Source organism: Mauremys reevesii, linkage group 5 (genome assembly GCF_016161935.1).
Source record: "Mauremys reevesii isolate NIE-2019 linkage group 5, ASM1616193v1, whole genome shotgun sequence".
In the NCBI taxonomy this organism is placed as follows: domain Eukaryota; kingdom Metazoa; phylum Chordata; order Testudines; family Geoemydidae; genus Mauremys; species Mauremys reevesii.
Window position 1 is genome coordinate 95,877,006 of NC_052627.1, and position 27,605 is coordinate 95,904,610.

Below are 27,605 nucleotides of genomic sequence, written 5' to 3' on the forward strand. Positions count from 1 at the left end.
TGCTACGCACTTCACACACAGAACAAAAAGATGGTTTCTGTCCCAAAGAGCTTGCAATCTAAGTATAGGACCAGAGACAATAGATGGGGGAGTACAAGGCAGCAAGGAAACCATATTGGTCAGCATGGTTGGCAGTGGTCTCTGCATACCAATGGCCTAGCTGTTGTCAGTGTTTTTTATAGGCATCATGGAAAGGGCGAGTTTGAAGGAGGGATTTGAAGGAGTATAATGGAGAAAGCATGAAGGTGGTGGTTAGAAAAATTACTAGGTGGGAATGGAGGCTGGCCTCGTGGGCTGATCAGAGGTGGGGATTGACTTCTTGATACTGAATGAGAAATGATGGGTTGAAAGTGAAGACAAGTAGCTTATCTTCAATGTGATAGAAAAAGGGGAGTCACTGATGGCATACAAAGAGAAGGAGGGGTGACCTAGCCAAGGTGATGGGTTAAGAAAATAGTCTTTGCAGCAACCTTCTAAATGGATAGAAGGGACAAAATTGTTTGTCCAGAGTGGAAAAAGAATGTTGTAGTCAGTGACTACAAGATGAGGAGATTGGACAAGAGTTTTAACTATGTGAATGGATAGGAAAGTCCATATCTTAGAGAGGTTATGCAGAAAGACGCTACAAGATTTAGAGAGAGCCTGAATATGAAGATCCAAGTCAAAGGCCATGCCCAGGTTATGGTCTGACAGACAGGCAGGATGGCAGTGCTGTCCACAGTGATGGAGAAAGGAGGTGGCAGGTATGGGGTGTGTGGAGGGAAGATTAAGAGCGCTATTTTAGCCAAGTTGAGCTTGAAGTGACAGCAAGATATCCATGAGGATGGCAGAGATACAGGCTGAAACTTTAGTGTGGACAGGAGGAGACATGTCTGGAATAGAGAGAGATTTGAGAGTCTTCAGCATTTATACATTAGCTGAATTTTTGATGTTTGATGAGATTATCCAAAGATCAGGTGTAGAGGGAGAAGAGAAGGGGGACCCAGGATAGAGTCCAAGGACTCTTCACAGAAAGTTGGAGGTAGGGGATAAGGAAGATCCAACTTATCCTTCTATCCTAGAGTCTTAAAACAAGGTAGTTAAAACCTATTGGCTAATACATTTTAAAAATATACATTTCATCCTACTGTGTAGACAGGCCTTGAAGAAAGGCATGGGAGGAGAGTAAATAGGAGCTTGTCAGATATAGCAGGGCCAGGGCTTGTATCTGTCAGGGAAAGCGGGTCAGAATACTCCCTACCACTTTACCAAAAAAACCCTCCAAAACTTTGCCCCCATCTTGTGTTAGTATTGACCCATATTTTTACCTCTTTAAAAATGGTGGGGTCAGGGAAAAGTGAAGACAAGCACTCTTTGTAATTTGACCAAGATATCACAACAGATTTGTGGCAGAGGCAGGACCAGAAACACTTACTCTTGTACTTTAACCTACTAGATCTTGCTGCTACTTTTGTGTTATCTGTATAAATAAAATTTTATTCCAGCTTCTAGGAAGGACAAGTGATTTGTGATGCTATGCCAGAGTGACTGTTGTCAGTATAGGACGTGAGGAGTTTTTTTTTTTGTTGGGAGTTTTGCTTGTCTTCTCAATGATGGTTCTGAAGGTAGTTACAGAGTATATTTATGGAAACGGGCCAAGAGACATAAGCTTTCATCAACTGAAAGTGATGAATAGAATTTGGGCTCTCATGGAGGTCAACCATAAAGCTCTTTTTGGCTAATTTTAGGTTTCCTTTTAGATTTGACAACTTGCAAAAGTCCCTGCAGTAGGGGCTGGCTGATGGGGAAGTTAGCTGGTAGTTCTGTGAAGATTAGAGGAGGCTTAATCATTATAATACTGGGAGGCTTGGTAGACAAACTGATTTGTTTTTTTTAATTTGTTTTATCTGCTACACTTAAAGCTGGGTTCCACAGTTCCAGGAAAAAGAAACAGCAATATTTTCATATCACCTTTTTAAGCAGTGGCACATTTAATAACTGAGGAGCCACTTCATTATCATTCAAAATGGCATAGTTGCAAAATAATTATATATAGTTAAATACAAAAATGTATTTCTAATTGTCAGCTCTACAAACTCAGTCTGGGCTTTGAAAGTCAAGTGGGGTTCTTTCCTTCTTGTGCATTACGAGTAATAAAGGTCCTGTAGCCTAAATTAGATCCTCAGGATCTATGGTTCTGTCTTTCTATTTTTATTTCTGTGTTATGTGCCCTTTATTACTGTGGTATCTAAGTGCTTCACACTCTAATATGTTTATATTCACAATACCACTGTGAAGTGGGGAAAAACTGTTATCCCCATTTTACAGATAGTGAATTTAGGCACAGAGTAACTGTAACTTGCCCAAGATCACACTGGACATCTGTGGCAGAGTAGCAATGAACCTGTGTCTTAGACTAACGTCATAGCCACTGGCCCATCCTTCCTCAAAGTTTACACCTTTTGCAACATCTTTGTCTCCAAACTATGCCTTTACTTAAAACTGTACAACCCCATTGCATTCAGTAGGATTGCACAGGCATAATAAATTGGAATTTAGTAAATAATTTTGTTGACAATGCACAAGAGTGAATGGTGTCTAGTTCAGTTTCTGCTAGTTGTGCTAACAGGAATAAAAAGCAATGCACATTTATTTTTGTCACTTACGTAAACAGATATGACTCTGAATACATGCAAGTTACAGATCTGTTGAGTAAATAGTCCCGGACACAAAGCTGAGACCCTCATCCCCTCTCTGGCCCATTTACACTAAGTAAAAGGGTCAGAGTGGCATAAAGGAACCCTAAAAGCCTCGTATCTGGCTGGGGAAGGATTCTGCTGTAGGTTTTGCAGAAGTCAAACATAAGGTTGTCTTCTTGGGCCCTCTTCATTAACCCTTGCATAGGGAGTGGGGCAGAAGTGGAGCCTCAGCACTTCAACCTATAGGACAACCCCAGGCAACTGGCATGACTTAAAATAGTGCGGCCCAAATTACACTGGAGCAGGATTGGGAGAGTGAAAAAGTGGCTTAGAGCTACCATAGCCACGCCTCTCCTGCCTGGGCTACAATTTTGTTGCTGAGCCTAAGGTTTATTCTGTGCTTTTGGCCATATTTGTGAGGACTTTTTAAGAGTTGACTTAACAGTATCAAGTTCAAAATATCTTTAAAAGTCATACGTCTATTCTGCAGTGTGTCTTAACCAGGAAGTTATGTTAATGCTAATAATTAGGCAGTAAAATAACTGTGGATAGTATTGCTTCCTTTTAGAAAGCATTATTTAACAATTATGAATGAAAGTAGAAAGTGGATTAAGTCTTTTTTCCCCTTTTCTTTAACTCTTAGATGGTAGTAAAAACCTTCATGGACATGGACCAGGACTCAGAAGATGAGAAACAGCAGTATCTCCCTTTAGCCTTGCATCTTGCATCTGAATTCTTCCTCAGGAATCCCAACAAAGATGTGCGTCTCCTTGTAGCATGTTGCTTGGCTGATATATTCCGAATCTATGCTCCAGAAGCGCCATATACATCCCATGATAAACTTAAGGTAAAATATCTTTTTAAAAGAAGCCCTTTTCCCCATCTAATTCTCTTGCAGTTGAACATACAATCAAAGGATCCATCACACACTTTATTATATTACCGGGTTTTTTAATATACTGACACGTAGGTTTATTAAAGAGACGTTAATAAAGTACATACAATGAAATTAATTTGAATGAACTCATAATAGCTATGTCAGAGGATTATTATGTATATTTTTACATTTTATTTTATCCTTTTTCTTTTACAGGACATATTCTTGTTTATTACAAGACAGTTAAAAGGCTTGGAGGACACTAAGAGCCCCCAATTTAACCGATACTTTTACTTATTAGAGGTAATATAATTATTGGACTTATGATAGACCATGTCTGCCCCATAACCCTATGAAGTGTAATCAGACTTTCCCTGTATGTGACAGCCTGTTTAGGAATTCTTTGACATGCTGTAGAAATTATATCATCACGAATCAGGTAAAAGTTTAATGATTGCTTCTCCTGTGTTATGGCTCAGTTTGACTTATTAACTATATGCTGAGCACAGTGTTGCCCATAGTTTGAGAAGCAAGATAATATTACACCTCTACCCCGATATAACGCGGCCCGATATAAAATGAATTCAGATATAATGTGGTAAAGCAGCTCTCCGGCGAGGCGGGGCTGCGCACTCCGGCGGATCAAAGCAAGTTCAATATAATGCGGTTTCACCTATAATGCAGTAAGATATTTTGGCTCCCGAGGACAGCATTATATCAGGGTAGAGGTGTACTTGTTTTAAATTTTGACTTTTAGTCATGATTAGCCATGTCCGTAGGATCTTACATAAAAAATTACCAAGGGTTTGATTCTTTCAGATGTTATTTGCGAGGCTTCATTCGCACAACAGTTTTTCCCATGTTACGAAATTATTTCAAACACAGGTTGAACTGCAAATATGATTATGCTGGTCATTGGGAAATGAATATAAATGTTGGCTAAGCTTTACAAATTTACAAATCTATTTGCAAGACAAAAATGTCTTTAAAATGGTTATGTCTTTCTTGTACATACAATCAGGCCATGACTCCGTGTAGAAACCATTTTGTAAAGTTTAAATTAAAAAATGCTTCATGCCATGAGAGAGAAGATAGCATAGATGGATAGCCTACAAGCATGGCTATACTAGCTGACTTTACAAGTTGTATCATTCTGCTTTTGCACATATGAAATCGGGTCAGTCCTTAATTAGTTTTCATCATGATTTATTATTTTTATTTGTATTATAGGGTCCCATTGTGCTAGGCTCTAATTCAAACATAGAGACAGTCCCTGTCTCAAAGAGCTTGCAGTCTAAGTTGTATAGTGTGATTTTTCTTTTATATTTTAGTTAGCAAAATTTAGACATATGTTACTTAGTTAAAGGTTGTAATTTTATTATTGTGAGTGTTTTATTATTATGTTTGTTTTTATAGAATTTAGCTTGGGTTAAATCTTACAACATCTGCTTTGAGTTGGAAGATTGCAATGAAATTTTTATTCAGCTTTTTAGGACTCTTTTTTCAGTCATCAAGTAAGTTGAAATATTTTAATATATATTATCAAAATATCCTTGGTTTTTGAACCTTTGTCTCTGTAGACTGAGTTCTTCATTCAGTATGTAAATAAATACTCATAGATTATAATAGAACAAGTTTTCAAAAAGGACATTTTGTGGGCAGCAAATAGCAAAACAGTATCTATAATATTTCATTATACATGTGCTCTGTCTAAAAAGCCTAAATTACTTGGTGACACTAGAAATAATAATATCCTGCTCAGATTCAATTATCTTTATTTTGTGTGTGTTCTGAGATTTATATGACTGAGGCAGACCAATTTAAGTAATATATTCAGAGTTCATAAATGTGGAAAATATGGGTCAGTGAAAGGTGAACAATCTTAGTTGTTCATCCATTTATTCTTTAAAATACTGCTAGCACATGAATTTTCTTGGTCACTTGGGTGTCTGGAAGTTTAATTTTAATCACCTTTTTTATCTTTTTAGCAATAGTCACAACCAGAAGGTACAAATGCACATGCTGGATTTGATGAGTTCTATCATCATGGAGGGTGATGGAGTAACTCAAGAGCTCCTGGACTCCATTCTCATTAACCTCATTCCTGCACACAAGGTCTGCAAAGTAAAATACAGTGACAACATATAAAAATGTGTTTCAGCACAACCATGGTATTTGTTTTGTTTCCTTTGTCTTGTTACATTTCCCTGTCTTCGGACATTCTGTACCATCCGTCACAGCTGTCTTTTTTACAGTCTTGCAGCAAAGGATTGAAAACTCCCTTTTGGGAACCCATTAATGTCATTCCTAAACTATATGTAAAGTTTTCACCACTGACTGACTTAGGCTACGTGCTACCCCAAGAGTTGTGCACTGGAAGACCAAGACTAAGACAAATCTCTTGCAGGCTTGCTGCACTATCATTTTTAAAACTTATGTTTTAATATTTTATTTTTATTGAAAAGATGTGGCATATTTTGATTGTTATGCAAGTGAATGATGGTAGCAGGGCGTACCTTATCAGGCATCAGGACCTGCTGTTTGCCTTAGTTTATGTTGTCAGTCAAACTCTCCTCAACGGATGATTTTCCATTAACTCTTCCCTTCTGGATATTGGTTTATTAACAGAACATTTAACTCACAGCAGGACTTCCAACCTTTTTCCATGGTTCCAGTAGTTCTTTCCAGCCTCGTCTCTGGGCTCAATAGTCTTTCAGTCCTTCAGTGTCTGTGTAGCCCTCCCTCTGATGCTTCAGAATCTTTATATAAGCCCTTCCCGGCGGAGGGTTCTTCCCCTCTTAGCCTACTTTCCTACAGGTGTCTTAGGTGAGGCTTCTCCTCCTAGCAGGCTCCTATTGTCTTTCAGGTCTCAGTCCTCAGGTCCTCTGCTTGGGAGCTCTGCAGAATTATCACAAACCTGTCCTCTCTCCAGCAGGCTCTCTGAACTCTTACTATTACCTAATCTCCAGGTTGAATTTATAATTTGTAATCTAGTCACATGATCTCCACTTGAACTCTCTTAGGTCCATCAACTGGAAGATAACTAAATGAGGTTCAGGTGAGCATAAGGCCAGCCTTGGAACAGGCACACTGGGATACACATGTATTCTGGGGCCAATGCCCCTATTACATTGAGCTGGGAGAAGGGTGCAGGGGGATGTGAGGAATAGGATGTGGAAAGCGGGAGGTAGGGGGAAATTGGGGTGTACACTTTAAAAAAAAAAAATAAATTTGCCTGATCACAGCTGGTTTGCATCTAGAGAGCAGTACAAAACCTTACTTGAGAGGCTAGTACGCTTGGAATGCTTGCGCGGAGTTATGTAATGTAGACAGAGTATACTGGTGAATCTGATCCTAAAAGATAAAATACTTTATTTCAGGTTGATAGTATATACCTTCAAATCAGTAGTAGTAATACATGATAGCAGTCTCGTTGGGTTTGTTGTTTACTGTTCATGTATGAAATTATTAATTTTTAAAAAGCCAGGAAATTTCCAGGTAAAAATTACATGGATATGGAGTTAAAGCTAAGAGTAGTGTGAGTAATATAGGGTAAAAATAATTATTGGAATGTTTTAATTATTCCGAAATTAAGCATTACAAATCCAGGAAATTTAGAATTAATTTTAAATTCAAATATGATTAGACATAGAAATGTACAGTTAGGGCACCTAAACAACCATAATTCTGTCCTGTAGTGACATCAGATTTCTTTCATTTTTCTCCCCTTAATGATTTTAAAAGTAATTTCAATCTAATCTGGGACTACAAACACAATTATGCATTAATCATAACTGCATGTTGTCAAAAGAAATGGAAGCTTAAGGCATTCAGAGAAATTGGAAAGTAGAATTGGGGTCAATGCCATACATTAATTTAATATTCTGTAGAAGATATTTAAATGTTTTCTTTTTATTTATAAAATTGCCTATGGGCAATAGATCTACCTATTAAGCAATGCAAGGAAACCAACTTTATTTTTGTCCATGATTTGTTCTGTGAAAAAAAAATTCTACAATACTTTTAGCTTTTGATACTCCTGAGTCACATGGCCAATTTTCCACACCTCGTATAAATGTTGCTACAAGATACACTCTGTGTGTCAGAAAGTCTGCATATTTTAGGCAGTAGTGCAACTTTCCTCACAGGAAACATTATCAAAGGCCTTGTGAAGATAGGGGAAGCTTATCCAGTAGTTTGCAGTATATTTTTAAAATTCTTCTCTCTGATCTAGATCTTCACTGAAGTAATTATGTTCTGCTTTCAGAGAATTCCCTAATTCTGCACATGATTATATTAATTGTCTGACCATAGGTATGTAAATTAGAGGCAAACTAGCACAAAAAGTGTATTTTATTTTCTTGCACAGAACATTTTATAATACTTCAAAATATATGCAAAGCAACTGAACAATAATAGTTCTCTGTTACTAAAGAATAAGGGTACTGAAATTGGCCAGACTATTATTATTTTAATGGAAGTTCTGCTCATGTGCGGACAGCAGAAATTTTATATTTCTTTGTGTTATGTCCCATTGTGCTATGTGTTACAGGCTCGTTCACATGATATAAGATTCTACTTGCAGATCAGTTATTTGTTTCAAAACTTTAGTATTCACTTACTTACAAAGCAAATAACTTAAATAGGGCAACACTGCAGAAAAAATGGGATAAAAATATATTTATACCTGAGTGTGAAGTATAGTGTTATTTCTACATTGCTTCCAGCATTATTTTTCCTTAATCAGTAAAGAAGGCTTAATAAATATAAATGTGATAAATCATTTCAAGAGTGCAAAGTAGTTAATCTTTTTTTTTTAACTGAGCTCTTACATCAAGCTGCTCATTAATGGTGATTCACTGACTATTAACGTGGTATACACTGGGCCCACGTACATTCAGTTACTCTGAAAATAGGAAAAAACACAGTATGATTTTAACTGTATAATGTGTAGCAGATCAATATATTTTTAAGTTTGTAATTTAACTATATAATAGAAATTTTTTTTTTATAAAGTAAAATTTTTGAGTAATAAATTTTATATTGCTTTTCCTCTGTCTAGTGTATAATCTCTAGGGATGCTAAGATTGTCACTAAACTATGAAATAATGAGGCATTGTAAGGTTGTGTATTGGAGTGCATGTGTGTTGTCCGTCATGTTCCCCCACCCCCAGTTCTTACAGTTGAAGGGATGCTATTGATTTGATTGAAAAATAATCTTTATAGATATACGGGTGTTTCGTCTCTCCTGTTGATTTTTATAGGGTTTCTTGAGTTAGGGAGGGACTGACTTCAAATGCCCAGTAAACAAATGTAAAAGAATAGGGGTAAAATAGAGTGTTTTGCTAAGTCTTTCAGTTACAGGTGTCTTTTGTAACAGGTCACAATTTTCAGACTAATGATTTTCATATAGACAGTATCCCTTTACATCTAAGTTAACAAAACTCTTTGTATGGGGTCTAGGTAGGTTAAAAGTTTTTACTCACTTTTTAAAATTTTGAAAGGTAGTCTCCTTTGGGCCTAAAATTTTTCAAGCCTAAACTCAGCTCAAAGGTGAACTTTGAAAATTCCAGCTTATCATGGAAACTGAGGGGTATAGTGCCTTTGCTAAATTTGAATATATTTTGACTATAGAATTATAATAATTTGGAACATGCCCTGTAGAAAAATCCTTGCAGGTTTACATGGTTGAAAATTATCCCTTTGCAGAAGACTTGTACAAGGCTGATCCTTTTCACAAGGGTGAATTTTCACTACAAGTGTGCACTTGAAAATTAAGTGCTCAAAACACAGCCTTAAGATTTTATGCTAGAACAGTTTTCCACCTTATGGCTAATTTGGTGTTTGTTAGTTACCAAAGTGGGAAGAACATGAAATGGAAAAAAAATTAATCCAATATTAAGCATGGCCACTACACTCGATTAAGTATGGTGAGTTCTTAATGGAGGAGTGAGGGGTGTTTAGCTTCCAGTTAAGTTCTATTATGAAGTGTTCAAAATGTTTTTAGCATATTCTAAGTCTGGAGCTGTGTAATTAAATTAACATTATGGAGCTTTGGTAGTTTTGAGAATAAGTAGGTTGGTTTTATAAGACCTCTTTCTAAAAACATTTTTGTTCATGGTTTTGGTTAAAAGAAAAAAAATTAAAAGATGCCTTTTAAAGTAAACTGTATCCCTTTTAAGTTTGATTTTTCTCTTTTTTTATTCCAGAACCTTAATAAACAAGCATTTGATCTTGCAAAAGTCTTGTTGAAAAGGACTGTCCAGACTATTGAACCATGTATCGCCAATGTATGTAACATATGCGTTAATATACTCTCTATATAACTCCAGTTACCTACTAATTGTTTGTTTGAAGCAGTCAGTACTATAATAAGTACATTTTGTAACACAATCACAAAATATTATCCTTATTTTCAAATTAAGGTAAATCTTTAAAAAAAAAAAGTTGCTATATATTAATTTCCATGTTAAAGAAATAGGAGTTTGACGCTTTTAGAAGCCTAATAAGTGAAGAAATCACTTAACTTTATGCAGGTAGGTCTAAAGTTAAGCATCTAACTCCACATTGTAAAAAGTGGCCTGACTTTCATATGTACCAAGCACCCAAGACTTAGATTTAAATCAAGGCAATTGTAAATGCTCCATACCTTTTGAAAATCTGATTTTTTTTTATTTAGTGCCTAGTTTTAGGCATAAATGTATAAAACTATGCGACTTCTTTACTTATTTTAATATGCTGTACATGTTTAAGATATTGATGCTTCAAAAAAGTCTGGGGAAATGCAACACAGTTTAGGCAGTCTTTTTTTATTCTTAGTAGAAGTACTTTATTAGCACTTGCAGCATTTCCCTTAGGGTTGCCGACTTTCTGATTTCAGAAAACTGAACCCTTGCCCCGCCCCTTTGTTGCTCGCTGTCGCTCACCCTGGCTCACTTGCTCATTTTCACTGGGCTGGGGCAGGTGGTTAGGGGGCAGGAGGAGGTGAGGGCTACAGCTAGGGGTGCAGGCTCTGGGGTGGGGTCAGGGATGAGGGTTGGGGGTGCAGGAGGGGGCTCTGGGCTGGGGCCAAGGCTTCAGAGTACAGGATGGGGTGCAGGATGCAGGCTCTGGGAGGTAGTTTGGGTACGGGAGGGGGCTCATGGTTGGGGCAAGGGGTTGGGGTGTGGGAGGGAGTGCACGGTGCGAGGGGGTGGGGGGCTCAGGGCTGGGGCAGGAGGTTGGGGCATGGGCTCCAGGCATCGTTTACCTCAGGCGGCTCCTGCAGTGGCTGCCATGTCCCTGCAGACCCTTAGGCGCTGGGGCAGCCAGGGAGGCTCTGCATGCTTCCCCTGCCCTGAGCGCTGGCTCCACAGCTCCCATTGGCTAGGAACTGCAGAGTCGGCGCTCAGGGCGAGGGCAGCATGTGGAGCCTGTGGGCACCCTGCCAGCTGCTTCAAGGAACCACGCAGAGCCAGGGCTAGCAGGGAGCCTGCCTTAGCCCCACTGTGCCACCGACTGGACTTTAAATTGCCTGGTCAACAGTGCTGACTGGAGCTGCCTTTCGACCGAGCATTCTGGTGGAAAACCAGATGCCTGGTAATCCTAATTTTCCCCCCTTCTGAGTGTTTTACAAATATTGACTAATCCTATAGCAGCACTGTGAGGTATGTAAGCATTAGCCCCATTTTACAGAAGTAGAACCCGTGGCAGAGAAATGAAATGATTTATATCTATTTTTTTCTGATTTAGTTATGGTTTAATCTAAAACAGTTAATTCTATTTAGTATGTATATAATAAGGTTATGTAATCAGTATTACCAACCCCAAACATTTAAAAAAAAATGAGGTTTTAAAAAATAATAAAATTTGGGTTCTTTTTATTTGTGTCTTGGTTTTTAAGCACTTAGGGTTCAAGTTTCCTTCCCCTCCCCAAGCAATCATGAGGGCTAGAAATTTAAAAACAAAATTCTTATGTGACCTGACTCCAGGAGATGGGGTTTAAGAAAAACACCAAATATCACAAGACCCACAATAAACTCATGAGTGTTGACAACACTATAACCCCATGCAATTCTTTAAGAATGACTAAACACTGATAAAGTCCTTTGGCTTGTTTCAGTACATTAGAGTACTTTTGCATGCTTGTCTATGAAAATTAGGAAGGGAAAAAAATCGACTACATCAGATCTTTCCTTAACCTTTTTAAATGAAATTTTGATGGATGATCATGAATTTTAAGTTATCAATTATTTAGCTGCATATTGATTTTTAGTTTTGTTAGGTTATGGAATGTTATGGTTGTTTTATCATAGGTATTTGCTTTTTAATGTACCAAATTCTCATGAATGAATTAATTAATTATGAGAGTCAGATAAATTGAATTGTAATACAAATATTGATTTTTTTTTTTTGTAGACTTTCTGGACCCAAAACTGTCCTATTGCAGGCAAACGCCTATTGATTTAATAATGGGAGCATTATTGGTCCCATTGTGTTAGAATTAGTGTATGTAGTATGCGATCAGTAGAATACTTTTAAAAAACAAAAAAATTCAATACTTGCATGAATAGGAAAAGGCTGCAAAGAATAACAGCATTTTTGTTTGTTTGTGCTTGTGTGTGTTTTAGTTTTTTAACCAGGTTCTGGTACTGGGAAAGTCTTCAGTAAGTGACTTGTCAGAACATGTATTTGATCTGATACAAGAGCTGTTTGCCATAGATCCTCACTTATTGCTGTCTGTCATGCCACAGCTTGAGTTCAAACTGAAGGTAAGATATAGTAAAGTTCTAGAATTCAATACAAGAAAATGAGGAGTATGACATTGGGTGCCACAGATTTAAGAACTATTTCGTTATTTCAGTTGATAACTTGAACACCAGCACTTTTACACTTTGCATTATACGGCTGTTATTTTAATTTGATCAAATAAAGGCCATAGATAGAATTATGAACAGACTTGTTAAAATGGAAAACCTGAAGGTCTTTCTTTAAAAAAAAAAAAAAACAACCAAAAAAACCCCACATTATTTTCTTCTGTATATACTGTAATAACAATAATGATGAACTCACTTGGTATTGATGTGAATGTCATAAGTACTTGTATTTGGGGTTCTTTTTTAAGTGTTGGTCCCTATGTGTATTTCACTGTGGGTGAAATGCTCATTACACCTCAGACCAGAAGATTCTTGCTAATGGTGTCTGTTGGTCCATGCCTGTGCTCTTGCTTCCCTCATGCTCTGATTAGAGAGTATAAGGGGTGGGACAGACCTTGAGGAGACTTCCTCAAGCTCTGAGGCTCCTGCTAGTTGGAGAGTCATGGGTATAGAGGCTCATGGTTGGGAGGGGGCAGGGAGAGGACAGGCACGCCTGTCTCTAGGTGACTTCAAGGGGGCTATCTCTCCCTCAAGAAGGCCTCTGGGAGGAAGTGGGTGTAGGGGCTCATGGGTTGGGGGGCATGCAGCTGGTGGGTGGGAAGCACCTGAGAGGGGTTAAGTGGGGGTAACAGGGAATGACCAGTGGCCAGTTTTTCTGTGCCTTGGAGGTGGCAACTCTATTTATAACTTTTAATATAAATTGAGCATCTTGTTATTGCCTTGTGTGGAGTAATGGGATGATTTAAAAATAGTCATTTGTGCTGTTAATTTTCAAATCTGCCACCTCTCAGAGCCTGGGTGGTTCCATTAACAGAGGTGAGCCCAAAGGGGATTGTGGCATGAAAAAGTTTGGGAACCACTGAGTTAGATTTTGGGCAACCCTCTTCCCCACCTCCAGAGATCCCTCCCTTCCCAGTATGGGACTCCAGTTACGCCCAGGATTCTGGGCTTCAAGAATCGTGTCTCCTACCCCCGGTTAGTGATGTCCACCAAAGGTGCCTCTAGTGCCTTGAAATAGCTCATATGTCCTCTAAATGCAGTATCTGTTGCTCCTTCCTGCCCTGAACCCGTCAAGCATGAGACTTTAGATTTAGGAAACACCACCTGGAGCATGTGGACCCCTTAGATATAGTCTGTGGACCCCCTGGGTTCAGTGGACCCCCAGTTGAAAACTACTGCCCTACACCCTCAAGATCAGATGACTCTTAGCATCCAGTGCTGGGAAGCTCGAAAGCTCATTGAGGTCATGGCACCAACTCACAGGCTTCAAAGACTGAGATCATCTCCACTTCGGCACCATTGTTAACGTGCAGATAGAGGCATGAGCCTAGACCAATATGACCTCCATTACTGGCGAAGGACAGATGACCATCCCATATACCATCAGCATTGACAAGAGAGAGAATTCCACATGGTACCACTGTGGAGGACATCACCATCCTACCAGATCTGGAATCTCCCATCTTATCAGTCTTTATAAGGGAAATCCAGACACTGTCAGTCCACAAAGATTATGAAAGAAGCCAGTCTACTACTCCCTCTACCAGTTGGGCTATTTCCTCATCGATGATTCTGATGGCACCACCTTTGAGATGGAGCCCACATTTTGTTCATTGGGCTATTCTGATATGAAAGAAGGACTGTCATCACTGGCTTCAGCTTGGATAAGCAGGCACTAGCACTGAACTATCTAAGAACTTACTCTTTTATATCTTATCTATTGGACTCTACAAGGCTATAGTCATTGCTTTGTGAATTCCTTTTTTGCTAAAACTATTTATAACCACTCCATATAATTGGGGCCTCTTCTCAAAGATTTTTCTCCTATCTTATCAGTTACCTTGCAGGTCCAGTTTTTCAATTAAATCCAGTGTTTTCAGTTTAGCATGCCATCTTTCAGGGCCTTTCCGTGACTGCTAAACACATTTTACACAAACTGCAAAGCATATATTTTCTTTAGCCAAACTAAATTTAATTCTTTGTATAATCCTACACCATGATAGGTGCAAACCACTATCAGTACAAAGTGCTTCCCTTTGGTCTGGCAGCAGCACCTAGAATGTTTACAAAAGTGCTTTCAGTAATGGTAGCACACTTCTGGCGCAACAGTTCTATAATCTGTCCATACATAGATTATTGACTTCTGGGAAAGTCTCATTGGGAGGTGCATGAACCTCATCTCTGATCAATCTTTGAACATCACTAGGAATCTGCGTGAATGTAGAAGAGTCCATTTTAGTGCCATTAGATTTCATTAAAGAGACTGTAGATGTGATCATGGGCAAAACTTACCTCCCTGTGGACAGGTTTCAATCTGTGAACATTCTGATCAACTAGCTCAGAAAGAGCCCCCAAACATGGGTTCGATCATGCCTTATCCTCCAGGTCACGTAACTTCTTGCATCTATATGACACCACTGAGGAGGCTCTGACTTCATGGTCTACAAGAAAATGGTAAACATGCCAGCAGGCACAGTATGGACAAATTATTTATGTTTCCTCCCAGAGTATGAGACTGTCTAGTTTAGTGGCAGGACAGGAAACAGTTGTGTATAGTTCCTTTCGCTCCACCACCTCCTCAGAAGACGTTAATTATGGACATCTCCCTTGTAGGCTGTGGTGCTCATCTGGATGAACACACAGCTCAGGGAACATGCAAGTCCAGGATGCATAAATCTTCTGAAACAGAGAGCAGTCTGAAAGGCCTGCAAGCGATGTAATATTATTCATTCATACCCACGTATTCACGTGCTGTCAGACAATATGACAAATGTGTTATATGTAAACAAGCAAGGGGGATCAAGATCTATGCCACTTGGCATAGTGGCCTGTGGAGCTGGTGTATTTGTCATCAGATTACCTTATTAGTAGTTCATCTTCTGGGAATACAGAATACCCTAGTAGCCAGTGTCAACAGATAATTCTCCATGGAACATGAATGGGAGATCCACAGCTCAGTAGTGAAAGACACATTCCTGCAATGGGGATATCTCCATCTTTGAATCTGTTTGCGTTACAGAACTAGAAATGCACAATGTACTGCTTCAGGGGAACACACAGTCAGAAATCCAAGGGATGAGAAATTTGATATAAGCCATTCTCCCACTCTCGTTCTTACTTCAAATTCTCAGGAAAACCTAGCAGGACAAAATAGTGATTATCCTCATCACTCCCAAGTGCCCAAGACATTTCTGGTTCCCCCTCCTTCTCTGTCTTTCATCCTGTCCACCAGTCTTTCTCAGACCACCTCACACAGGACATGGGCAAGATCAGGCATCCAAATTTGAAGCCACTCACGACTTAGTGGATGTGTGTCAAACTTATAACAGAAATATCCAACAGCTGTTAAAGCCATGCTTAACAACAACAGGAAGGAATCCACCAGAAGGTATTACTTAGCTGAGTGGAAAAGATTCTTTATTTGGGCTCAGTGTCACCAAATATCTTCAGAGGAGATGGACATTCCCACTATTTTAGACTGACTATTCACCTAGAAAACCTTTGTTCTTTCCCTTAGCTCCCTGAAAGGCTTGCTCAGAACCTTCCCTCCAGTAACTAGACCTGCTCTGACATGGGATTTCAACTTGGTCCTTTCAGCTCTAACTAAGCTACCATTTGAAGCATTAGCAATTTGCTTACTTTCTCATTTATCTATGAAGGTAGCCTTCTTGGTGGCCATCACTTTGGCTAGAAGGCTAGGTGAACCTGTGGCCCTAGTGGCCTATGCACTAAGTACCATTTTCCGTATGGATAAGGTTTCATGGAGACTGCACCTTAAGTTCATCACCAGTGTAATCTTGGACTTCTATATGAATCAGACTGTATGCTTACTTGTGTTTTTTCCTGAGCCTCAAACCACCAATGAGAAGCAGATATGGACATGCATTGGGCGTTGGCTTTCTGTCTTCAGAGAACAAAAGCTTTTAGGAGATCACCTAGGCCATTTGTGGTCCTGGCAGAATGCATGAAAGGACAAGAGTTATCCGAGTGGATTTTGGGCTGCATCTTGCTCTGTTACCGGATAGCTGATACACTCTGTACAGTGGAGGAGCAAGCCATTCCTCCAGAGCAAAAGCCACTTTGGTAGCTTTGCTTCAGGAGGTGCCTCACCTTGACATATATAAAACAGCTATGTGGAGTTCTATTCAGACTTTCACAAGACAGTGCCCTGGTGCAAGACTCCTCAGTTGATGCATCCTTTGGGTCCTGCAGTCATCTATCCTCCATCATGAGTATTGCTTGTCAATCATCCACATAGGGACCAGTACTAGCAGAAGAAAGAAAGATTACTTACCTTGTAGTAACTGGAGTTGTTAGGAAATACACATCTCTATCTGTATTCCACTACCTGCTCTCCTTCTCCCTTCTGCTTCGGATCATAAACTTGATTCGCAGTAGAGAATGAACTGGAGAGGTGGTTGGTCCACACCACCCCTTCTGCCCGTGGATTGGAGCACGAGGAGAGGAAGAGCACAGGTACAGACCAAAGGATATTGCTAGCAAGAATCTTCCTGCCTTAAGAGCATAGAACGCATATGTACCCAGAGTGGAATACAGATAAGGACTGCACATCTTAAACAACTCATTACTATAAGATAAGTAACCTTGCTTTTCAACTATAATAGTCTAGCTAGTTAATACTAATTTATTTTTGTTTTATCTAACTGAGCATAAGAAGACTTTTTCAAGAGCAGTATGCAAAATTTTCCGTTAACTGGATAGGTGGAGAATTTGCTCTTTGTGAGCAAGGACTTTTCATTTAGCGTAGTCAGTAAGAAGTTGCAGTTTAACTTTACTATGTGGAGGAAAAGAGTGTGGAGAAAGTGGGCTGATAAGTAGACAAAGGGTAGGGAAAACTGATATAAAGTATATGGTATGTTAACAAAACTTTTGTAGCATGATAAGTATATCTAAGTTACTTATCTGTTGTCTTATAACCGGTTAGAAAGTTACCTGACTTATCATGAAAATCCTGAGTAGCAGCTGGGGAATAGCTTTATTCATCCTGTTTTTTTAATTGTTAACATAAAATTTGTCTGTGTTGAAATTGTGAGCACCTTAGGGTAGGTGGCGTGGTTTCTTTTATGTGTTTGGAAAGCACCTACCCCATTGTTGGTACAACTGGAAATAAACATTAAATAATGATTGTCAGAATAAGCAGTGAGCTTCTAATGATTTTCAATAGGATTTTGGTATCGAACTTCCCTTTGAAAATTGCAGCCTAAATATCTCCCGCTTTGATGATAAACATCTGTTTCATGTCAACATTTAACTTAATAAATATCTCAAACTTTCCCACGTTATATTTGTTAAAATAAAAATAATCTACATCATTGACTATAAAAAGGACATTTAAAATTACCGAAGTTATGTAGTACACAAACTACTGCATGTGTGTTTTTCTTTCTAACTGAAAGATTACTTGTTTGGAAGTGGACAGCTATCCATCCAATGACTTTTGTATGTTGGTTTAATAGGTAACAGTATGTTTACTGTCATTTTTGTCTGATGATCCTAATGTTATGTGACTGGAGTTAAAGAAAATCAGAGTACCATTATGGAACAAAGATACAATCTTATTTTTTGCTTGAAAAACAAATTTCAATTTCAGATAATTGAAAACCACCTTGCTTGCTTTATGATGGCTACCATCCATATGGCTGAAGCTGACTGGATGAGACTCTCCAGAGTGTTAGTGGAGCTGTATAATCTGTCAAATTTTGCTATTGAGTAATACCAGTCTAAAAGTGCAGGGTTGTTTTTTTTTAAGTTCTTAAAAATGTAATATACTACTTTTAGAAAAAAATTACAGATTTGTTGAATTTTTTTTAATGTTCTCTACCAGTTATCTGTTTACTGTTTTTTGTCCCTGATTCAGGAAGGTACTTAAGTACACGCCTAGTTTTATCCATGTAAGGCAGTCCATTTGAAGTAATTAGGATTACTCATTCTTAAAGTTAGGCATGTGCTGAAGTACCTTACTGAAGTGTGATCTTTCTGAGTATATTATTCACACGGATATAAATAGTCATTGTGTAGGACATATTCAGAGATGTCTGGATTCCAGCTATATGATAAACCTATAACAGTAATTCATTACTATAATCTATATTATTAAAATCTTCATAAAGTACAAAATAACCAAGTGATATTAACAATGAAAAACAGATTAGTGCCTAATTTTAACACTGTTAACCTCCAACTCTTTAAATTTCATTTATCAGAAATTTTATTTAATTAAAATAAATATTTTAACACGGTAACTCGTGCGGGGATGGAAGGGTGAGGGGAAAGAGGAATTCTGTATTGTAACCAGTACAAATATGAGAAGTCATAATTTTCTTTATAGCTGCATTTGAACAGTTAATGATTTAATGGTTTATCTATTTCTTTTTGGTTTTTAGAGTAATGATGGAGAAGAGCGTTTGGCTGTTGTTCGACTTCTAGCTAAACTATTTGGCTCTAAAGATTCTGATCTGGCAACACAAAATCGTCCTCTTTGGCAATGCTTTCTTGGACGGTGAGAAAACATACAGACCGACTTCAGAATTTGTATTCTTTACAATTGCGAAGTATTCCTAATAGTGCTATTAATAAGAAACACTTTTTTCCAGCATTTCTCTGTTTTCAAAAGCTATAGTTTAATTTGTTTTTTATTTGGTCGGGAAGATTTGTTACGTATTATATTTGAACTTTCAGAAAGCCTTTGCAAAGTCCCTAATTAAAGGATCTTAAGCATACGAAGCTGTCATAGGATAATAGGGAAGGTCCTCTCTTGGATCAGTAACTGGTTAAAAGACAGGAAACAAAGAATAGGAATAAATGGTCAGTTTTCAGAATGGAGAGAAGTTAATAGCCGTGTCCTCCAGGGAACAGTACTGGGACCAGTGCTGTTCAACATATAGTCATAGATAATCTGGAAAGAGGGGTAAATAGTGAGGTGGCAAATTTTACAGACATTACAAAATGACTCAAGATCATTAAGTCCAAAGCAGACTGAAAAGTTACAAACGGATTTCACAAAACTGGGTGACTGGATAATAAAATGGCAGATGAAATTCAGTGTTGATAAATGCAAAGTAATGCATGTTGGAAAACATAATTCCAACTATACATACAAAATGATGGGTCTAAATTAGCTGTTACCACTCAAGAAAGAGACCTGGGAATCATTGTGGCTAGTTCTCTAAAAGCATCTGTTCTTCTTCATGTGTTTGCTCATTTTGATTCCTTCTAGGTGTGTGTGTGCCCACATGCACAGTTGTCGGAGACTTTTGCCTAAGCAGAATCTGTAGGGACGGCTGTGGAACCCTACGGAGTGCTGCATTCATGCATCAGTATATCAGGTGCTGCCGGCCCTACGCCCTCCCAGTTCCTTGGTGGACAGTTGGAGTACCTCTTTCCCTTGTTTCGCAAGTGGTCAGCGTTTTTTTGCTCCTACTCTGAACTGTGTGTTCCAGCTGTAAATAGTTTTAGTTGTAGATAGTTTAGTTAAGTACCTGTTAAGTACTGTTGTTAGTCAGTTAGGGTCTCGGTGGGGACTTTGCCCCAGTCTCCCGGTTTTAAGCCCTATTCTGACTGCAACAGGCCTATGCCTGTTAGTGACTCACATGGTAGCTGTTTAAAGTGCCTGGGGGAATCCGATATAAAAGAGAAGTATTGTATCTGTAAGAACTTTCGTTCCAGAGAATGCAAAATTCCCTTGAGGGCCGTCCCCTTGGAGACTGCTCTTTGTCCAGCCTCGGAGCCAGCCTGGATGGATACAATGCCCAGTACTTCAGCCTCGGTGCGCAGCACACTCCCGCTACTGGTCCTGTCCCGCCACTGGTCCCCTTCGATGGTATCTAAGAAGAAGGCTAAGAAGAGGACATGACACTGAGCAAGCCAGATCAAGGGGCATTGGGCAAAGCACCCTGCTCAGGCTGCCTGCCCGCACCGGAGCAGCACTAGGGCTTTCTCCCAGGGAGCACTACCCTCCCACAGGGACCCGCCACTGACTCTGGGGAGTGGTAGGAGACCCAGGCTGATGGTGCAGGTGACGCTCTCTCAACTCCTTGTGACTGGAGAGCAAGAAGCACTCCCACCGCAACTGGAGCTGCGTGCGGTGATGGAACCTGCTAAGGCTCCCCGTGAGGACAAGCCCGCCATGAGAGCCTTGCACAAGGCAAGCGAGCACCGTTGGTCTCCGGAACCAAGGCAGAGCCCCGTGTTGCCATGCCTTTGGTCTCCGCATCAACACAGGTCACCGGTTCGCCGTTACGGGTCGTTCACGCTGTGCTCCCAGTCTCCAGCCTTGCACAGGGACTCACCCAGAAAGAGACACCACTCATCCCACAGTCAGTACCAGTTGTTTTTGTGCCAGCGGTCAATGTCACCAATTCTTCGGGATGCTCCCCTGCTCAGCGCTGCTCCCCCTATTCCTGGAACTGGTCGGACCGTTCCCAGCACCGGTCACCTGTGGCGACAGTTAGCCACCAGACCTAGGCCTCGATGGCCCTGCCCTGGTCATCGGAGGAGGAGGAATTCTCCAGCACACAGAGGGAGTTTAGCCGCTCGACTAGGCAGCAGCACGACTGGGCTCCAGAGGGTGCATCCGCTGTGGCGATGTCTACCTGGCAGCAGGGCCAGTGGCCGACACAATGGCCCTATTGGAACACCTGGGGCATACCTGTCATGCCATTGCCCCTATCCCACCAGTCTTCGGTCGCCACAGTGGAGAAAGCAAGGTTGGTACTGGGGGCACCAGGCTCGGTGCAGGACGTGCCAGTGGGCATGGTGGTGGAGGAACCAGCGTCCACCCTGAGACCTCCCTCCCTGGCAAGTGACAATGCCCCAGGCCCTCCCCCGGTGGTCCAGTCATCCTCCTCCTCTCCAGACGAGGCGGTGGCGGGGCCCTCCAGGGCTAGTCCACTGGATGACTTCAGGGAACATCAGGCACTGCTCTGCCGGGTGGCCACTAACTTGGAGCTCAAAGCAGAGGAAATGGCAGAGCCGGAGGGCATATTGTTCAACCTGCTCTCGGTGTCCACCCCAGCAAGGGTCATGTTCCTGGTGCATGAGGGGGTCCTAAATATTGCCCTGTCTATCATCCCGCCCACTTCCAAAAGGGTGGAAAAGAAGTATTTTTGTCCCCGCTAAGAGATTTGAATACTTACACACTCACCCACCCTCGTGGTCGTCAGTCATATCGGCAGCCAATGAAAAGGAACAACAGGGACTGGCCAGTTCCAACCCCAAGAATAAAGAGACCAAGAGATTGGACCTGTTTGGATGCCAGATTTATTCCATGGCCAGACTCCAGTTTCGGGTGGTGAACCATCAGGCCTTCTTGGGGTGTTATAATTGTAACTTGTGGGTTTCTCCCCTTAACTTTATGGACTCTGTGTCCCAGGAGGCGGCCCAGGAATTTGGGGCTCTGGTGGAGGAAGGTACCGTGGCAGCTCAGTGCTCCATCCAGATGGCCTGGACAGCCAATTCAGCTACCAGAGTGGTCGCCTCGGTGGCGGTCATCCGGCACAGTTCCAGGCTCCGGACTGCCAGCCTGTCCCAGCAGCTGCAGACCTCTATTCAGGACCTCCCATTTGACAGGGCTGTTTTCTGACCAAATGGATGCAAGACTGCATGGCCTAAAGGACATCCATACTACACTCTGTTCAATAGGGATGCATACTCCTCAGCCTGCACAGCAGCCGTTCAGGCCTCCCCCGCCACCAAGGCAGTGGCAGCCTCGGTAGGGGCCTGCGAGGAGAAGGGACACAGGGTTTAACTGCTGCCTCTCTTCATCCGCCAGCCCACTGGCGTAGACTGTCCCAGCAAAACACCATGGGAACCAGAAGCGCTCATTTTGGGGGTGCACTCGAGAACAACGCACCTGTCACCTCCCTGGATCTGTCCTGAACCACCTCCACCCCCCTCCGTTCGGCCTGATTGAGGGTCATCTTGGACTGTTGGGTGTTAGATGTAGTGTCATCAGGCTACACCTTCTGGTTTATGGCCTCCCTTTCCTCCCACCCCACATCTTCCCCGTCCTCTTCTCATGAGCAACTCCTTATTCAGGAGATGGACAACCTACTGCAGCTGGGGGTGGTGGAGGAGGGGATGTTCCTCAGGAAATGAGGGGGAAAGGGGTCTACTCCTGCTGTTTCCTAATCCAGAAGGCGAAAGGGAGCTCACATCCCATTCTGGACCTGCGATGACTCAACAAATACCTCAAGAAGTCAAAGTTTCGCAAGGTATCCCTGGCCTCCATCCCCTCCTTAGATCTGGGCGACTGGTACACCAAAAGATGCTTGTTTCCATATCTCTGTTTTCCCAGGACACAGGCGTTCCTATGCTTCATGGTGGGCAAGTGCCATTTCCAATTTATAGCAGTCCCCTTTGGCCTGTCCTTGGCCCCCAGAGTCTTTACAAAATGCATGGCCCCTATACCCGCTTACCTAAGACGCTTGGGGGTCCCGGTCTATCCTTATCTCGACAATTGGCTCATCAAGGGCAGATCACAGGATCACGTGCAGAGCAGCTGTGATCTGGTGTGTGCAACATGCCGTGACCTAAGCCTGTTAGTAAACAAGAAGTCAACCCTCGTATCTGTGCAATGGATAGAATTCATCAGGGTAGTTCTCGACTCCACAGGGGCAAGGGCATTCTTCCCGGAGTCCCATTTCCGAGCCATGTTGGAAGTAATCTCCCGTGCGATGGATCATCTGCTCACCACCGCCTGCACCTGCCTAAAGTTGTTAGGTCACATGGAGGCCTGCATATACATGGTCTGCCACACCTGGCTTCATCTCCGCCCGTTGCAGGGATGGTTGGCATTAATCTGCATCCCCGACAGACACAACCTGGACCTGGTAGTCAAGGTGCTGGACTCCATCCGAGTATTCCTGGCGTGGTGGCTGGATCCTGCGCTGATCCTGCAGGGAATTCCCTTTTCGACCCCGTCCCTGTCGCTGACTCTGGTGTCCGATGCCTTGGACCTTAGATGAAGAGCCCACCTGGGAGAGCTCAGTACTCAAGGCCGCTGATAATGGGTCAACTGCTCCCTCCATTTAATTGTCAGGGTCCTCAGGATGGTTTGCCTGGCCTGCCAGGCTTTTTGATCCCAGGTGCAAGGCAAAGTGGTTCATGTCCTGACGGACAACACCACCACAATGTTTTATATCAACAAGTAAGGCGGAGCTAGGCTCTCAGCCCTTTGCTAAGAAGCTCTCCAACTCTGGGACTTCTGTGTGCAGCATGTCATTCATCTTGTGGCAGCACATCTCCCCGGAGCCGGGAAAGTTCTGGTGGATCACCTCAGCAGGATCTTCTTGTCTTGCCATGAGTGGTCTCTCCACCCCAAGGTGGTCGTCAAGATTTTGTGAAAGTGGGGGTCTCCCCAGGTGGTCCTATTTGTGACTTGCCAGAACATGAAGTGTCACCGGTTCTGCTCATTCTGGGGGCTCGACAGGGATTCCCGGTCTGATGCCTTTCTGCTTCCATGGTGGGAGCTCTGATGTACACTTTCCTGCTGGTACCGTTGCTCCACAGGGTCCTCATGAAGATTAAGCAGGACAGGGCCAAGGTCATACTCATCACCCTGGCTTGGCCTCGCCAGCATTGGTTCAGTATGCTCCTGGACTTGTCTGTGTCGGCCCCAATGCTGCTGCTCCACTGGCCAGATCTCCTGTCACAGAATCAGGGCAGGCTCTTGCACCCAAACCTGGTGGTGTGGCACCTGACAGCTCGGTTGCTCCATGGCTGAATTCTGAGGAGCAGGAGTGCTCAACCTGAGTCCAGCAGGTCCTGCTGGGAAGCAGGAAGCCCTCTACTAGGGGCACTTATCTTGCCAAATGGAAAATTTTACGTGCTGGGCTTTGACCTGAGGGATTAGGCTTGCGCAGGCTTTGCTGCTGCTGATCCTGGACTTCCTCGTGCATCTTAAATTTCAGGGGTTGTTCCTTTCATCTGTTAAGGTTCACTTGGCTGCTGTAACGGCCTTTCACCCTCTGTTCCAGGGAAGGTCGGTCTACATGCATGGCATGACAGTCCAATTCCTGAAGAGTCTGGAGCTACTAGCCTTGAGCCTGGGATCCTGTCCCTCCATGGGACTTTAACCTGGGTGCTTATGCAGCTCATGCAAGGCCCCTTCAAGCTCTTGGCATCCTATTCTCTTCTTCTACTCTCCTGGAAGGTGGTGGTGTTAGTGGCAATAACTTCTGCATGGAGGGTTTCTGAGATTAGGGCGCTCATCTCAGAACCGCTGTATATAGTGTTCTTCAAGGACAAGGTCCAGCTGCGGCCACACCCGGCTTTTCTGCCCAAAGTGGTTTCCCAGTTTCACACGAGCCAGGACATATTCTTGCCAGTCTCCTGTCCAAAACCTCAAAAGTCTGAGGAGGAGTATAGATTGCATTTCCTGGACATCAGGAGACTGTTGGCCTTCTACATCAAGAGGACCAGGCCATTTCGCAAATTATTTTAAATAATTGTTGTTTGTTGCTGTGGCAGATAGGATGAAGGGTTGTCTGGTGTCCGTCCAGAGAATTTCGTCTTGGATCATCTCCTGCATCCATTTCTGCTATGATCAGGCGAAGGGGTGTGAAACAGCTTCCATATGAGGAGAGATTAAAAAGACTGGGAAAAGAGATGGCAAAAGGGAGTATGATAGAGGTCTATATAAAATCATGAATGGTGTGGAGAAAGTGACATAACACAAGAAACGGATCACCCAGTGAAATTAATAGGCAGCAGTTTAAAACAAACAAAAAGAAGTACTTCTTCACACAACATACAGTAAACCTGTGGAACTCATTGCCAGGGGATGTTGAGAAGGCCAAAAATATACCTGGGTTTAAAAAAGAATTAGAAAAGTTTCTGGAGGATAGGTCCATTAATGACTATTAGCCAAGATGGGCAGCTGCGTGCTCTGAGTGTTCCTAAGCCTCTGATTGCCAGATGCTAGGACTGGGCAACGGGGAGTGGATCACCTATTCTGTTCATTCCCTTTTAAACATTTGGCATTGGACACTTCTAGAAGACAGGATATTGGAGTAATGGACCATTGTTCTGACCCAGTATGGTCATTCTTATGTTCTTATGATTTGCATTCAATAGAGTTTTAAAATAGGGAATCTTTGATCCATGTAAAATGTTTTAAAACAAAAATAATGAAACTGTAAAAATAATTGAAAGTTAGGTTGCAAGAGATTGCCTTAAAACCAGGGATTGTGTGTTCAAAGATCCAAAAATATAAGAGCCTTGTTTATGATGGTGCATTAAGTTATACCTAAAAGCATCTTTTCAATTTATTTATTAAATACCTCCTATACAATACTTCACTCTCCCTAGACATTTGTGTATATTTTTTGTTGGGGTTTTTTTTGGTATCTTTTGCATGTCCACTACTTCTTGTTTTTTAAAGTAAATAGCAATTTTAAGTGCAACATTATATTAGAGGATTCTTATTTTCAACACTTCAAGGCTGTAATCGTGGCCCCATTTAAGTGTATTATAGCTATCCTGATATTTTTTGCCCCCTTTTTTTCCATAAGAAGCATTTTGAGCTTTACATTTTTTAAACCTAATGGAGATTAAGACAAATTCTATTTTATGTATTATTATGTACTCTAAAATGATTTTTATGCAGTTGATGTAACAGTAACACATTCTCAACATACTTATGTGATGATGTAAAGAGAAACATTGATTTTTAAAGATAATCCAAAAACTTAACATGCTTCATTTTCCATCCCTGTAGATTTAATGATATCCATGTCCCTGTGAGATTAGAAAGTGTGAAATTTGCCAGTCATTGTTTAATGAACCATCCGGATTTAGCAAAAGACCTCACCGGTAAGATGCATAATTTAAAGTTTAAAATAATTTTTGGCTGAGGAGGAAATTGTTTCAAGTACATAGCAATATGGTTCTGAAATATGTTAAGACCGGACTTGCCTGTGCTAGATGGGGAGTACTAAGGCATTCATTTAAGGTAGATTTTCTTGTAGAGGGCAAGAAAGAGTTTTTTAAAAGTAGGCATTTCACACTGGGTATATTTTGATGCCAGCTTTATAGAACAAAGATGGTCCAACTGAAATTTTCCTATATAGAATTAGTTTTAACCTAATCATCTCAAATTTTGATGAAATCTTGGCCCTGACAGAGCAGGTTAACCATTGAGCATGTGAAATGGGATTTTCAGAAGTACTTAGCATTTCCCTAACTCTGCTTTCATTGATTTACAAAATCCTACCCATGATCTAAAGATTAAATTCCTCCTGCAGACCAGCATTACAGCCAGTTTTAAATTGTGAAAGTTGGAAAGAAGGGATAGAAGAACATAACACAAACACCAGTTACATCCTTTGGCATATTTTCATATTTTTCAGCACTCTTTGTCCCACCCGCCTTTTTTTTTTAATACCATAATCATATGGTATGTGCTCAGCATGCTCGGTCTCATTTTCAGTGGTGATGAGCACCAATAGATCCCACTGACTTCAGTAGGAACTAAATGCTCAGCACCACTGAAAGTCAGGACACTTACAATTAGATTTTTTTCCCCTTAAACCAGATGTTTGAGTAATCGCTGAAGGTGAATGAGCAGATTTTTATAAAGTGGACAAATAGGTCTATATTTTCCTTTTTTTTAAATGGTTCCCATATTTTGGAAATGTGGAATAAAGCATTATTGCTAAGACTCAATTTGTGCCCACAGTATTGTGGAATCTCAGGAAAATATTAGTTTTGCCTGTCTTCACCTGCTAGTACTGATGCACCAGACTATGGGTTGGTCTACACTAACACTGTAAGTCAATCTGAATAACACTAGTTCAACATAGTTCTGAGTAAGTTACATAACTGAAGTCAAAATAATTTAGGGTGACTTCCAGTGGTGTCTACACGGCACTATGTCAATGAGATACATTCTTCCATTGACATAGCTTCCCTCACTTGGGGAGGTGGAGTACAGATGTTAACAGGAGAGCGCTCTCCCATTGACTTAGCATGTCTTCACCAGACCTACTAAATCGACTCTGCTGCATCAATCAGTGGTGCCGATTTAGCCAGTAGAATACGTTTTGCTGTTCAGACATCTGTATTCTTCAGCAGGTCTTTTCTCAGGCTATATCAGTGTTACAGGAACTATAGTAGCATAGCTACAGTGCCATAGCTTTACCACTTTAATCCTGTGGTGTAGACAAAGACTACAGC

The 27,605-nt window shown here is 41.3% G+C and overlaps 1 protein-coding gene across 4 annotated transcripts in view; it reads left to right on the forward strand.

The window, feature by feature from the left end:
- PDS5A (PDS5 cohesin associated factor A) overlaps positions 1 to 27,605 on the forward strand; it is a 155,615-nt gene that overhangs the window by 54,938 nt on the left and 73,072 nt on the right. For all 4 annotated transcript variants that reach the window (XM_039540403.1, XM_039540404.1, XM_039540407.1 and 1 more), the window contains exons 3-10: positions 3,322 to 3,525; positions 3,772 to 3,858; positions 4,972 to 5,069; positions 5,544 to 5,670; positions 9,765 to 9,845; positions 12,165 to 12,305; positions 18,815 to 18,930; positions 26,149 to 26,243. In XM_039540403.1, coding sequence (XP_039396337.1) covers positions 3,322 to 3,525; positions 3,772 to 3,858; positions 4,972 to 5,069; positions 5,544 to 5,670; positions 9,765 to 9,845; positions 12,165 to 12,305; positions 18,815 to 18,930; positions 26,149 to 26,243 — 949 coding nt within the window. The remainder of the gene's footprint in view (positions 1 to 3,321; positions 3,526 to 3,771; positions 3,859 to 4,971; positions 5,070 to 5,543; positions 5,671 to 9,764; positions 9,846 to 12,164; positions 12,306 to 18,814; positions 18,931 to 26,148; positions 26,244 to 27,605) is intronic.